The sequence below is a fragment of the Borostomias antarcticus genome (genome assembly GCF_949987555.1).
Source record: "Borostomias antarcticus genome assembly, chromosome: 20".
Lineage (NCBI taxonomy): Eukaryota > Metazoa > Chordata > Actinopteri > Stomiiformes > Stomiidae > Borostomias > Borostomias antarcticus.
Window position 1 is genome coordinate 2569508 of NC_140253.1, and position 14341 is coordinate 2583848.

The 14341-nt window shown below is 45.3% G+C and overlaps 1 protein-coding gene across 2 annotated transcripts in view; it reads left to right on the forward strand.

Annotated features, from left to right (window-relative positions):
* The window catches only part of papss1 (3'-phosphoadenosine 5'-phosphosulfate synthase 1), a 22056-nt gene extending 15415 nt beyond the window's left edge, over positions 1-6641 (forward strand). Inside the window, exons 11-12 of one of the 2 annotated variants that reach the window (XM_084454295.1) lie at positions 1288-1517; positions 5138-6641. In XM_084454295.1, coding sequence (XP_084310421.1) covers positions 1288-1517; positions 5138-5276 — 369 coding nt within the window. In that variant the 3' untranslated portion in view covers positions 5277-6641. Of the gene's footprint in view, positions 1-1287; positions 1518-5137 lie in introns of those variants that run through there. The other variant, XM_084454296.1, reaches the window with a different exon arrangement.
* Positions 6642-14341: the final 7700 nt, after the last annotated feature.

Sequence of the window (14341 nt, forward strand, 5' to 3'; positions counted from 1 at the left end):
TACAACACTTGGATTAAACAATTCAGTGATTTCATTACTTGGGTGATTTATAGTACCTCAGACTTGATTACGTCCGGCCTGTTCAGCCCTGGTTTGATTTAAACCAGACCCAAGCTCTGGTGGACACCAGGCCTTCCAGAGATTAAAATACAACATCAGATCATCACCAGTCCGTGGGATTATAAACAGGAAGTGAAGGAAAGCCCTGGCTGCTCATCCTTGGCCTTCCCCTAACAGCCCCGGCCCCTGGGTGGGAGTCCATCTTGAAGCCACCCTCCCTCCAACCTGGCAACCAGCTAACATAACATCAGTCTAGTCTCATTCTGTAGAGTTGAACTGTAGTTTCTACTTTTTCAGTTGTGCCCCTTTGTTCCTTTAAATGCAATTTGAAGGGGATTTTAGGGTCGGCTTTTCCGATTTAAAGACTTAAAGGTTTTAAGACTGGGAAGAAAGAAGGCTACAGTGGTAAAACATAAGCTGTGATCGTTTAGGCAAAGAAATCTGGTGTTGTTTTCTTAGGTCACTTGAAGCTTTGGTTTATTGTTGTTTCAGTAATGTGTGGTAAAACTGGGAGAGTATTGCATGTTGTAGACGCTTGCTGTATTTCGTAGGATCTTCGCAGCTCTTAAAGGCCATTATCATATCTTTCAGTTCACTTTTTAAAACCAATTATCATAATTCTTCTGTTTATTGTCGAAGAGAGTGCTTTGTTATGCAATTTCAGGGCTTGCATATCAATCGGCAGCAGATACAAGCATCATGTCCAGCAGGATTTAGCAGAGTTTGGCTCGCATAGATGATTGCAAATCAGTAGAGGTAATCAAATGCTGTTTTTCCCCTCACATCTTTCACCACAGTGAGGCTTATGCCACAGCCTTGCTTCTCTGCCCCTACTTAGCCCCCGGTCTGACCACAAGAACCACTTCCCCTTCTCTCTTTCCCCCCTCCACAAGCGCCATCCCTGCTCGCTTGCATTTTCTTTCCTTTCGGACTGACCAAAAAGGGTTTTTTCCCCACCATTAACCCACAGGTGCAGTGTCAGTGTGGTGATGCTGGCCCGGAAAAGTAAATAAAACCGAAAACGATGAGCTGTTAGTTCAGGCTGTTCCTTGGCACGCTAGTCTAGGTCGGCTTAACGCTGCCAAACTGTTTGAGTCAGTTCCCGCTCAAATCTCACAAAGGTTTTTCTCGATTCCTTCCTTCATAGAGCTATGAAGAGCCGACTCTCACACTTTGTGTCGCCCTCCGTTCCTGACTCACGTTTTTCCCGCCATCCCCCCCCCTCAGGTGCAGTGGCACTGCCGAGCCCGAATGGTCGCCGGGGCCAACTTCTACATCGTGGGCCGCGACCCAGCCGGCATGCCCCACCCCCTGACGGGCAAGGACCTCTACGAGCCGTCGCACGGCGCCAAGGTGCTCACCATGGCGCCGGGCCTAATCACCCTGGAGATCGTGCCCTTCAAAGTGGCGGCGTACAACAAGGCGAAGAAGGCCATGGACTTCTACGACCCCAAGAAGTAAGTGTTTGATCATGGCGGTAGCGGTTTGGTTAGGCCCCCCCCACCCCCATCTTTCTCAGGTTCCTCGTCTCTCAGTTTTTACCCCTGGGGGGGTTTGCCAGTCTGTGACTGATTGATTAGACACGGTATTGGTGGTCTTTGAATATCGGTGGACGATATTTCTGAGCTAAACCAAGAGCTGCAGCTCTGTTGATGGGCAACGACTAGTTGTGGTTAGTGGATAGCTGAATGTCAGTTGAGGGTCTATAGGGGGATCTCGAAATAACGCTTCACGCTACTCTACTTAACCTGCCCACAGTATCCTTCACTGTTGATGAGCAGCAACTAGTTGAATGTCAGTTGAGCATCTATAGGGTGTGTTACGGTATGGTGCACGCTATGCCACGGTCGCCACTTTCCAGCTAGGACAAGTGGCTGCGTCAGGAATGTTGGCAGCTTCTGAGCGTTAGCGTGCGTTCCTCAATACTCGATTGATCATTCATTAAGTCCCTTCACGAAGTTCTCCGTCTTTAAACTCCATGTGTGTTATTCTTTCCTTTATTCTTATCTACGGTAAAATGCAGATCCAAGAATAACAGGAACCGTTGGATTTTTTCACTCTTGTGCCCTGACAAAGTTTTGTGGCTTTCTCGGGGCTTTGAAGTCTTGTCGGAAATCACAGAGAACTGCCATTAATTAAAGTCTGTGTACAAGGCCGGCAGACGGTGACTAACAGAAATCATGCAATCTCACTCTGTCTCTGCATTCAATACTGCCCTCCCACTAGCAGGCTTGAGAGACGTATCGGCAGTGTTTGCCTTTGAATATGATGACTAAAAAATTACTGGAGATTGATTAAAGAGAATGACCTTTTAAATGTATTTTTCCATGACGCAGACGCATTGGAGTAATAAATATGTGCGACGTCAAGCGGAATGCTATATTTATATATCCTGGGCATTCCGGGAAAGCAGTGAAAACAAGGAGTACTGCCATATTCAAAAAACAGGTCTGCGAAGAAATATTTTACATCTAGTGTAGTTTCACCTAGCCGGCCACAAGGCTGTTTCCTTCTGATCAATAACACACTAGGCAGTCTGGGTCGAGGTACTTACTCTCCTCTTAGGCTAATCAACACTATTCCAATCGCCTGTGTGAACACGGCAAGGTCTTCAGAGTCGGCAGCTCTCAAGCCATTTAACCACGATTAATCCTCTCTCCCCAGCCAAGCGCTTGGCAGCTTTTGAGAGTAACCGTCGCAGCAACAACAAAAAAATTCAACAATTTGGCCCGTTATTTATTTATTTTTCAGCTACTATGAAACCTGAAAGGGTCTTCGGGGAAGTTGCAGCCCTCTCAGCATGTCAAGGCTGGGTTAGATGGCTAGCGTCGGGGAGAGGAGAGAGAGAGAGCAGAGGGTAATGCTCAGTAGGAATTTCAAAGGCCTCGGTTGGCGCCTTCCGAAATTTATGGCATTCTGTCTGCTCTTGAGCTGCTGCTCCTCTCCCTCTCCCTCTCCCTCTCCCTCTCCCTCTCCCTCTCCCTCTCTCCCTCTCTCTCTCCCTCTCTCTCACTAGCTGGCCAGGCCCTTGCCAAATGCTGAGAGCAATATGGATGCCTGGCCTAATTGCCCGCGATCTCCTTCATAGTCCCCCCTCTCTAAAGTCTAATGGCTCAAATCAACGCAAGCTGTTTCTCATTTAGCCGCATATTAAGTGCATTCTCCACAGTTCGCCTCGCCTCTCCCACCCCCCCTTTCTCTCTCTCTCTCTCTCTCCTCACCCTATTTGAACGTGAAATCGTAGTTCCCCTCTTATCAGATTATCCCGAGGCTTGAGAACCAGAGAATACACACGGACGGCGGAGGACAGGTTCACTTGATAGCCGTTCAAGAATTTCCCCAAGAACCACCACCACAGTATGCATGCATGCAGACTTAGACAGGCGCGAGGTGTTACTGCAGCAGAGGCCCCGGGAACTTAGGCCAATTGTAAATCCTGGAAAACAAGACGTCTCAAATGGTCCCGTATCCAGAAAGCCCTGACAGTAATTTATGGACACGGCGTGGATGAAGGCTTGGATGAAGGGTTGGGGTGAAGCCGTGTTGATTTTTGAGCTCGTCCTCTCTTCAGGCAGGGGGTCAGGAGGAGGCCTGGCTATCTCTTCCGTCACGCACACACGGGAACCGTTACGTTCCCGCCGAGCGAGGAGAAACGTTGTGTTCCGAGAGGGCGTAAAACGGGAGCCGTGTCCGTGCCGGGTGGAACGCTCCCAGGCTTGGCGCCCGGGGGGGGGCCCGTGTGAACATGGGGGGGGGGGGGGGGGGGGGGGGGTTACCGCTCAGGGGACACCCAAAGAAGAGAAAGAGGGAGGAGAGGAAGGCTTGAGTCGATCAGTGTGAACACAGGAAGCAACATGTTTACTGAGAGCTGGCCCGAGGAGATGGAGGACGAGGAGGAGAGGGAGGAGGAGAGGGACCACCCTCCCCTCTCGGGGCTGGGGTTTAGAATATATTTGTACGGCTTAGAATATATTTGTAAAGACAATTTGCGTCGATGCAAATGGCCCTTCCTTCTCGGTCTGAACAGTAGGCTACAACGGAGCCCACCACTGTCAGGAAGCGATGATGAGCTTTGTGGGGAGCCTGTCGAGGTACCACCAGCACAAATCCATAAGAGACGCTTAGCAGACACACAGACCACATGCAGCAAACCGCCAAATAAACCCAAACCACGTTTGACAAATGCGATTATTGTGAGGTACAAGAGAATTGTACAGTAGAAGCGGTGGCGCTGGAATGCGCTTGGTAACAAATTACATTTTTACTTTTACTAAACTAAACTCCTTTGTGGAAAAGAACGGAAGGATTTTTCAAATAGCCAACAAATATTCAATTTATTTGTTTGGTTTTTTTCCCTAATTGTGTTCAGGAGCCATGGAAGATTGTATTTAGACTGCTCACATTTTTTGCAGGAATTTGCGCATTTCGGTTTGAGACTAATTAGCTATGTTTATCAGACGTGTTGCGCCAGAGTTTATTTTTGAACCATTTTGTTTAAACTGAAAATTGTAACAGACGGTTTGAGTTTGATGGCAAAGGTCTAGATTACTTTAGATTGCAGTATCTCTTTTTTTCCCCCTATCCTCTTTAGCCTTGGAGCAATATCTCTATTTATGGCTCCTCATATGTTTGCACTTCTCTGGGTAACATTCTCTGAAGTGACACATGAGGGAGACTTAAGTGTGTGTACTTTTGGAAGTAAAATGTTTTTGTCAATAGTCTCATTTAAACGCATATGAACTGAATTTCCCCTCAAAGGAACAAGCTCCCTTTCTAAGAATCGAGCATGTCATACCATTCATCCATTAAGAGCTACGTCTCTTTCACTTAGAGCTCACTGGCTTTGTTTGTGCAAGACCACGCTGAGGGCCTTAAGTTGGGAAACAAGTCGAGAAAGTTGAGAAACAGCAATTTCTTTTGTTGTTTTTCCCCTTGTCCGACACCCTCTTTCATCTCACCCTCTTTCAAACGGCGGAAAACCCTCTGCTGCCTGCTGCTGTGTCCTTCATCGGATAAATAAACAAACAAATAAACTAACTCGCTTTCTCCCTCTGCTCTGTTTGTGTTTGTCCTAAAGCCATCAGGACTTCGACTTCATCTCGGGGACGCGCATGAGGAAGATGGCTCGTGAGGGACAGAACCCGCCAGAGGGCTTCATGGCTCCCAAAGCCTGGACTGTCCTCAAGGAGTACTACAAATCACTAGAGAAGGCCTAAGTCTCAACCTGGGGACTTTCAGGGGGGTTCAATTAGGGGGGGCGGGGGGGGCGGGGCATTTATATGTGATAATTCCCCTCGCTCAGGCCCCCCCGAATATTGGGGACAATCGGGAACATGACAATGGGTCCTTTCAAACGGTTATGAAAATGTGAAACATGGGGACCACTCAACCTGCTTTCTGCATCAACCCGCCGTGGCTTTGCCTGCCAGCGTCACCCTCAAACGCACACTTGTCTCTCCTACTGTAAGGCTACACACACTTGTTTTTTGTTTTGTTTTGTGACACTTAATTTGTGTCTTTTTACTGTGTCCTCTTTACCTCATTATGATAGATTGGATTGGATCAGATTAGATCAGATTATCTACTGTGAATGTGCAATTTGTGTCGTGTTTTAAAATGGAGATGGGGATGGAATTATGGTCGATGATGAGGTTGTTGGGGGCTTTTTTGGAAGGAAATGACATAAAAGGTTCCCTCTTGTAACAAGATAGAGTTTAAATCATGATCAAATTGTTAAGTCAGTGACTTTTGTATTGATATTTGAAAGAACCGCCCCTGTGTAAGGCTGTCATTTTCAAAGGCGAAAAGAAACCATGATTTTATGGATTTAGGGCAAATCAAATGTACTGTTGATCAGTACTGACAAGGGAACGACGTGTCTGACCTCTCCCTCTGTCACATACTGAGGAGAGAAAAAACAGAGAAAGGTCAATGAATTTATTGATCCCCAAACAAGCCATTACTGTGTAAACGTGTGGGGTAAACTGGCATTCTGCAGTATGCCCTCCTTGTTGTGGTTCAATATTTGAGGTTGAGTGCCTTGGTCTTTGTCATTCATTATATTCAGAGACTTTGCGTTCTTTTGTCCTCTTGCAGTCCTTTTATTTCAAGATATGTAACAGCTCTCTGTTACATGTAAACAGTACTATGGTTCGGATGATAAGATATACAATATACTGATGGTTGTTATGAGAAGAACTAATTAATTTTCTTGTTGTTTTTTACAGGGACATGCAACATTGACCATCCTAGGCTAAAATTTTAGGAATACCTTCTCACTGTTTTTAACATTACCTTCATTTTCTCCCCATTGATGTACACTGTACTGTTACACATTTCAAATCTATTTTATCTCTATTTTTAGCATCTCATGAACAGTGACTGTTTCTAGACGGTTTGTGTTTAATCGGTTTTAAGTTGGTGTCTGTGTTATATAGGATTTTAGCTTTGTTTGCAGTTGTTTGACTTTGTACTAAGTTAAGTTTACATTATTTTTGACTTGGTTATTCCTTTCATAATTGCTGGGTAAATATTGGTCTGTACTGTCAGTACGGTTGTCAGCAAGGATATTGACTGTAACATTATCATCCTTGTCCAATAAATCATTTTTAGCAAATGGATCCGTTTCAGATGCTTTTAGTCAGTTTTGTTTTACTAACAATTGACAGGTTTGCTGAACAGCTACACGTGAATGACTTGGTTCCAGATTCTCATATACATTATCAAAGAATTTTTGATTTTAACTCGAAATGACACAGCGGCAAATTCGATTAACTTTCAAAAGTGGCTTCAGAGGGCTAACGTTGATGAGCTTTCTGTGACTATAACCAGAGTTGTGGTGACCTCACTCCCATTCAGATATCCTGACACTCCTCATAAACCTCAACCACGTTGACGTCTGTGTACAGAACCGTAATGTGTTTCAACTGGGCCCGTCGTGCGTCTGAACGCTTCATATCCACATAGTTCTGCGTTTCCACGCGCTTTCATTCATTTATATCCGGCGCAGTGGAATTCTACTGTGACCGTCTGGTGTGTGGGGAGGTCAGCTGTATATTGGTTGGGACTGACCCCTTCCTGCCCCCGACCACATCACACCACACACACACACTCATACACACACAAACACACACACACCAATAATATACGCACTCACATCTCTCAAACACACACTCTCTCAAACATACACACACACCAACACTCTCACATAAACCAACCACACTCTCTCTCACACACACACACACATACACACACCTCCAGCTGGCTCCCAGATGCAGTGGCCTGGTGAAAGTGGGGGGAACACAGGGTTAAACCCGGGGGGCCCCTAACATGTCGCCCTCTCAGGGCGGAGTAACCCCGCCACGTTTCGTCTCACCCTGGCCAGAGACCTTTACCAAAAGCGGCCATCTCTCCCGACCTGTCGTCAGATATCGGTAACATCATGTCATTTTTGTGGTAATCAAGCTCGGACCTTGATATCCCTTCAAAAAGAGAGTTGGGAGGGGAGGGGGGGGGGGGGGGGGGGGGGTGAAGGAATGCTTTGGGGAAGGTTGTGTTACATATTTTTTGCATGTCTCGTTCCCTCCTCCACCACCACCACCACTCACTCTCTCTTTCTTCCCTTCTTTCTCCTCTCCTAAAGGGGTGATTCAGGTGTGCTTAGTTACGCTGCTTCCCAGAACCCCTTGCAGCCATCTTATCACACACAGATCACGCACACGCATTGTATTTGCGCCGACTTTCGCTATTGGCCTTTTCATCTGTGTGAAGTCGAGAGTTTTCTTTTCTGACGACTCACACCGTCGTCACACGCCACTTTGAACTCTTCATATCTCGTTTCGTTTATAAAGGTCGTCAAGGAGTATTGCGTTACCATGCGGCAGCCGGCCAGGAGAAAGGAGCATACCTTTTTTTTTATTCTTTTTTTTTTTACTATTGACTACTGTTCAAAGTACTTGTGTCTACTCAGCTCTATTGTCCTACTTATGTTAAATTACTAGAATTACTGTCTGATATTATTAAGATGATTCCCCGAGTCATTTTGTCGTTCACTTTTAAAGTGAGGGATAGTTTTGCTGATGCAGTATTTTAAGAAGTATATTACATTACAGTCATTTAGCAGACGCTTTTATCCAAAGCGACTTAAAATAATTGCATTCAAAAGTAGCCGTCTGTGTTTGTAATTGCTAGAGACTCATTGTATATGGGGTTAGCTGTTTTCTACTGTAGCACATCAAATGAGGGTGATCTGGACAGTACGACCACTTATGTGGTACTGTAGTTAGTCATGTGTGTCTGCTTCAGCAGAAGTGAATACAGGTGGAAACGATGCATAGGACGCATAGCGAATGCATTAATAGGTAAAGAAAATACACACACACACACACACACACACACACACACACACACACACACAAGCTATTAGAGAGAGATTCTCCATGCACATGCACTGTGACCCACGCATAGCACATACATTGATGACATCATCCGAGCCGTCCTGGACAGAGAGGTTGGGGCTCTTACATGGACTCCAGCTGCAGTTATCTCCAATTTCCCTCCATCTGGATCCTGTTCAATTCAAAGCCAGCCATGATAAAAACAGGCTTCTTCTTCTTCCCTCTCTCTCTCTCCCTCTTTCTCTCTCTCCCTCTCTTTCAACGTCTGTAGCTCCCCTCTCTCTCTCTCTCTAACTCTCTGTCTCTATCTCCTCTCTCTCAATGTCTCTCTCTGTCTCTATCTCCTCTCTCAATGTCTCTCTCTCTGTCTCTATCTCCTTTCTCTCAATCTCTCTCTCTCTCTCTCTCTCTCTCTCTCAAAACAGCCGTATCCACCAGAATGTCTGGACAGGCCGGGAACTCAGAGCAGAGGGGCAACACTGTGGCCCTAAAATAGTACTGAGTGGATTGTCATCCTCCTCCTCCTGTCCCTAAATAAAGTCCATATCGCCTCCCTGACTGGCTCACGAGTCACATGGGTCTGTCTGGAGAGTAGTTTATTAGCTTCAGGAGCCATGAGCACAGTAAGCATTTAAAATGGCAGACAGTGAAGCTGTGGCAGGCTGCTATAAAGCCCGCCAATGGCCATATGTCTTCATTCTTTAGCATATTATGCGGAACATTTTAGATGAAGTTTTTATAGTATATTCTTTACGTTTATCCTTTGTCAATAAGACAGCCTTGTCAGCAGGAGCCTACCTGTCTACCTGTCTGGTAAACAGACAGGTGAACAAATGCCAAGTCAGTAACCTAGGTGTTATGTTTGATTCTGATCTTAATTTTGAGGCCCATATTAAGAATGTGACATGGACATCTTTTTATCTATAGAGAAACATTTGCTAAGGTGAAACCCTTTCTCTCCCAGGCTGACACTGAAAGACTAATGCATACTTTTGTCAGTAGCAGGTTGGATAACTGTAACGCTCTCCTATCTGGTCTACCAAAGAAAGCTATTCGTCAACTTCAAGTGATACAAAATTCTGCAGCACGTGTTCTCACTAAGACCAGAAGGCGGGCACACATCACGCCAGTCTTACAATCGCTACACTGGTTACCTGTTTGTTTTAGAATAGATTTTACGATTCTTTTATTAGTTTACAAAGCACTCCATAGCCATGCACATGAATATATGTCAGGCATGCTTTTACGATATACTACAAGTAGGTCCCTGAGGTCATCTGGCACTGACTTTTTCCTGGAGTCAGGACCAAGAGACATGGGGAGGCAGCCTTAAGTTTTTATGCCCCCATCCTCTGGAATATCCTGTCAGAAAACCTAAGAATAACTGAAAATGTGGGAACTTTTAAGTGAGATCTCAATACATACCTTTTTAATCTTGCTTTTATCATGTAGTTTTACCTAAATTGAAGAGGGAAAAAAAAAGTTTTTTTGTGTGTGTTATTTTTACTGTTTCTTAGTTTCTATTCTCTTTGATCATTTTTGTTCCGTCCTGTTTTATTTTCGTATTTTTTTAATACCACCTCTTAATAAACTATGTTTTTCTTTATTCCATAAAGCACTGTGTGCTACATTTGCTTGCATGAATGAAATTGACTTTGACTTTGATTTTGAATTTGCACAGAACACTTTATCTGTGGTGGTCGCTATAGGGCGAATTGATGATGTCATTCGAAGGATGGCATGAATCTCCCATCTCTGGCCAGAGAGCAGCCGCCACCCCCTTTGGTCGTTGGGTGGTTAGCAACGGCAAATGATATTGCCCACCATCATGCCGACATACATCTTCACATAGACCCACCCAACCCCACCCACCTTCCTATATCCCTCCTTCTCTATTTGATATACGATACAGAAAACAGGCATTACTTCACGATGTCTACCTGGATCTTATCAGTGTGGGTTTTATTGTCCTCGAGCCTTCAACGTAGCGTAGCAGAATTAGACAGGACAGCCTGGGTAGTATTCCCTGAGCAGTGTGTGTGGGGGGGGGGGGGGCTCGATATGAAGAGATCACAGGGTGGGAGGGATATCATACATCAAATGGTGCGCTGCCCTGCCCCGCGCACATCAAACAGGGGTGTTGGTAGGCATCTGTTTCATGATAGACATGTGGAGGAGGTGCAGGACCCAGGGCACGTTTCCACAGATGATTTAGGCTACCCAGGGGCGCCCTAAGCTGGAAGGGAGGGTTGGGGGGGGGGGGGGGTTAGGACGATTCCAACATAAACCACCACTTAGCCTATTGTTATTAAATATTATTATCAAAAGGTCTAGGTTTTTTTTTGGGGGGGGGGGCAATATTATATTATTTCATAGGGCCCAACATTTCTTGAGGCGCCCATGAGGCTGCCACACAGCGAGTGAACCAGTAACTCACACAGGCGCTGAGGTGGGCCCTGTCTACCTATCACAATACACTACCCCACCCAGTCTGTGTGAATGTGTGTGTGAGAGTGTTTGTGAGAGAGAGAGAGTGTGTGTGTGTGTGTGTGTGAGAGAGAGAGAGAGTGAGTGTGTGGTGTGTGTGTGTGTGAGAGAGAGAGAGAGAGAGAGAGAGAGAGAGAGAGTATGTGTGTGTATGTGAGAGAGAGAGAGAGTGTGTGTGCGTGTGTGTATAAGAGAGTCCCACCTCCCAGAACAGTAGGCTAGGTAGGTTTGTCTGCCTACCTGACTGCCACCTGGAAGTCGAGACAAGGGAGCGTTGTAACATCAGCGACAGGTGCTCCCACAAGTTGTGAACCTTGGAAAACGTTCATTCATTATTTGTCATGGTTTATGGCATGGTGTTGAGAATTTGGATAAAATGACAAACATTTACTCAACACCTCACATCCTGGAATGGGCAAATGTTACACTACGAGCATAGCTAAGGACAGGGCTTAAAATAACGAGTCAAGAAGTTGTAGCTTTGCCTACCTCGTCTCGTTTGTTAGTTCGGACCAGTTGTTTTGTTAATGAACAATAATAATAATAAAAAATAATAAAATAATTACGGTTAGCAATTCATAACATTAAATGGATGTGTAGAAAGCATAGGCTAGTCTAGTTTAGTGGTAGCTAATTAATTATACTATGAATAGGCGGCCTAGTTAGAAAGTAGCTCCTATATCTTCACGTGAACGCGCGCTCGTGCGCTAGAGCTCCCGCGCATGCGTGCGCGCGCAGAGAAATGAAACCGAATGAACCCCAGAGGTCACTAACTGATTAAACTGTCATTTCGGTTTTGTAAGCTACAACAGGCTACAACGGTGAGCAGCTTAGTTAGCAAACTATCATATTTATATTTAACCAAATAGGCTATATCTATTTTCAGGATGAGAGGGTTAATGTAGTAGGGCCTAGGCTAAAATGGAAACAGGATTGTGATGGGTTAGGATGGGTAGCCTAGCTAGCCTTTCTGTCATTTCATTGGAATCTTTTAAACTGTTTCCCATTATCGTGGGGTGAAAAAAAAAACTCTCTCTTAAACTACACACGCCTCAGTCTTGGTGAAATAAAACAGCTAACCTTAGCACTTTTCTCATTTAACTTGCTAATATCAGTGTGTGTGTTCTCATGACAGGTGCATTTGAGTGGACAGCACCTATAGGCAGCTATAGGACACACGGTTTCCCTGCTGAGGAGGTCTACCTCTGCTGCATAGCCTCTGCTGTCACACCCCTTGCCAGGTAAAGTGAGCTAAAGAAATTGAACAGACAGGTGCGTGTGTGTGTGTGTGTGTGTGTGTGTGTGTGTGTGCGCGCCGCGTGCTCAGCATGCTCAGCTGGATGAGAGATTGAACAGACATACAGTATAGGCTATCATGCCTTTTATTTGCTAAGCCATTGCCAAAAAGAGGCCTCTGCTCTGCAAGAACGGATGCAGTGCAGAGAGAGTATGTCTGGCTATCCATCCCGTCTGCTGTGTCTCAAGTTGATGGAAGTTCAGGGGACACGTCTCGAGTGGATCGTTGTCACGAGTAGAACCCAGGGGGGAAAGACTGTTGAAATTGGTCACAGTCTAGCTCTGCATTTGCTTGCCACTATCACGTCAATCCAATTGCTTATAGTCGACTTGGGAGTAGAGCGGACAGACAGCCGTGCGTATTCAGCATGTCATGATATAGGCTAAACATTTGGCTTTGGATAATCCCCGCGATCTCCTCGCCCTGTGCAGTAAATCAACCCAAACAGCAGAGTGGCTCCTCGGGCTGTACAGTAATTCACGGGCACTTGCCAGTAGTCGGCAGACCAATGTGCTGTAGAACATGTGCGTGTTGAACCTTCATCATATTCAGCTCATCGTACATCACAGTTCACCGCAAGTTCACAAGGTATTGTTTACCCACACTGTAGAGATATAATGAGTACCTTGGTGTGTGTGTCCGTGTGTTTGTGTGTGTGCGTGTGTGTGCGTGTGTGACTTCAAACCAAGTTGTTGATCCTAATAAAGTGTGTGTGATGTGGCTTGCAGTCTCTCTCCTTGGCAGAGAAACCGCTGGCAATCTCATGTTCCTGAGGAATCATCAAATGTGATGCTATCTGATGCCTCGGTTCTGTTTGTCTTGGACATTGTTCTAGCTTTGATCCTAAATCGCGGTAATTATTCCAGGGGCCTATATTCTTTCTCTTAGGAAACAGTACCTGGAACAGGAGATGCCGGCGTGCATACTGCGAGCGTTTAATGGGAGGATATGGGGCTATACACTCCTGAGTGGATAAATGGCTCAATTAAAGGCAGCTTGTATGTTTTTTTTGTCAACAATGCACGGTACACCTCCGGCTTCTGCCATTGTGCAAAGTTTGAGTCGGCCGGGTCTCAGAGAGTCCGGATGTGTAACGAAGACGGGATGAAATCGAACCAGGTCTTTTTTTTCTTTTTTTTACCTCTTCCTCCAACTCCGAAGCTCCTTTCCCCCTTCCCCTTTCATCCTGACGTTTCTAAACACAAATAAATAAATGAGAGTAGCCTGAGAAGTGAATAGGGGGGTGGGATTGTTCATTTATGGATTCCGGGAAGGCAGGAGCAGCAATCAGGAGCTGTGTTTGTGTGTGTGTGTGTGTGTATGTGTGTGTGTGTGTGTGTGTGACTTATTTGGTTTCTAAATACAGAGAGAGGGCCCTGCAGTGTCCACCTCGTGGACTCATTACTGGTCATGGTGGTGGTCTTTTATAGTTTTCTTTTTGCACTCGCCAACAATCTTTTTCTGCCTCCTCGAGTCGAAGAAAATGGAAAACAAATATGTTAAAAGTTCACAACACGCAACATTTTAATTACTCAAACATTTTTGGTAAACACTTTCCCATTTATAATGCCTGTCAGAAAAAAAGAGGAAAAAACATGTTTAACCATTCAGTGCAGCCACATTAACTGGCATATTCCTGTCATCGTTTGCGGACAGTTACAGTGCTCAGCCTTAGTGTGGTTGTCCAAAAGTATTAGGAGAGAAATTCAAACGATTCTTACCGGCTTTTTTGTTATTGTTTTATTGCTGTGAGAATTCATATTTCACTGGTCCTCAGAGATATAGTCAAACCCACCAGGACAATGTAGCTTGCTGTGTAGGTTGAGTGAGCTTGATGGAGCATAACCTTCCCCTGAGGCCCTTTCTGGCTCAGCTCACTGCTGATCATCAACAGTCACGTCTGAATCCTATTCCCTCCTTGTAGCTGGTGTCACTTGTTCTCATACAACGCTTTACTAACAATGACTGGAATATCATCAGTACTGACAATGACTGTTCTGACTTGATTTGGTTAAAAACATCTGCTAAATTACTGACAATGTAAACGTCAACTACTCTTTAACGACACACAGGCCGATATACACATCATTAATCAATGCCA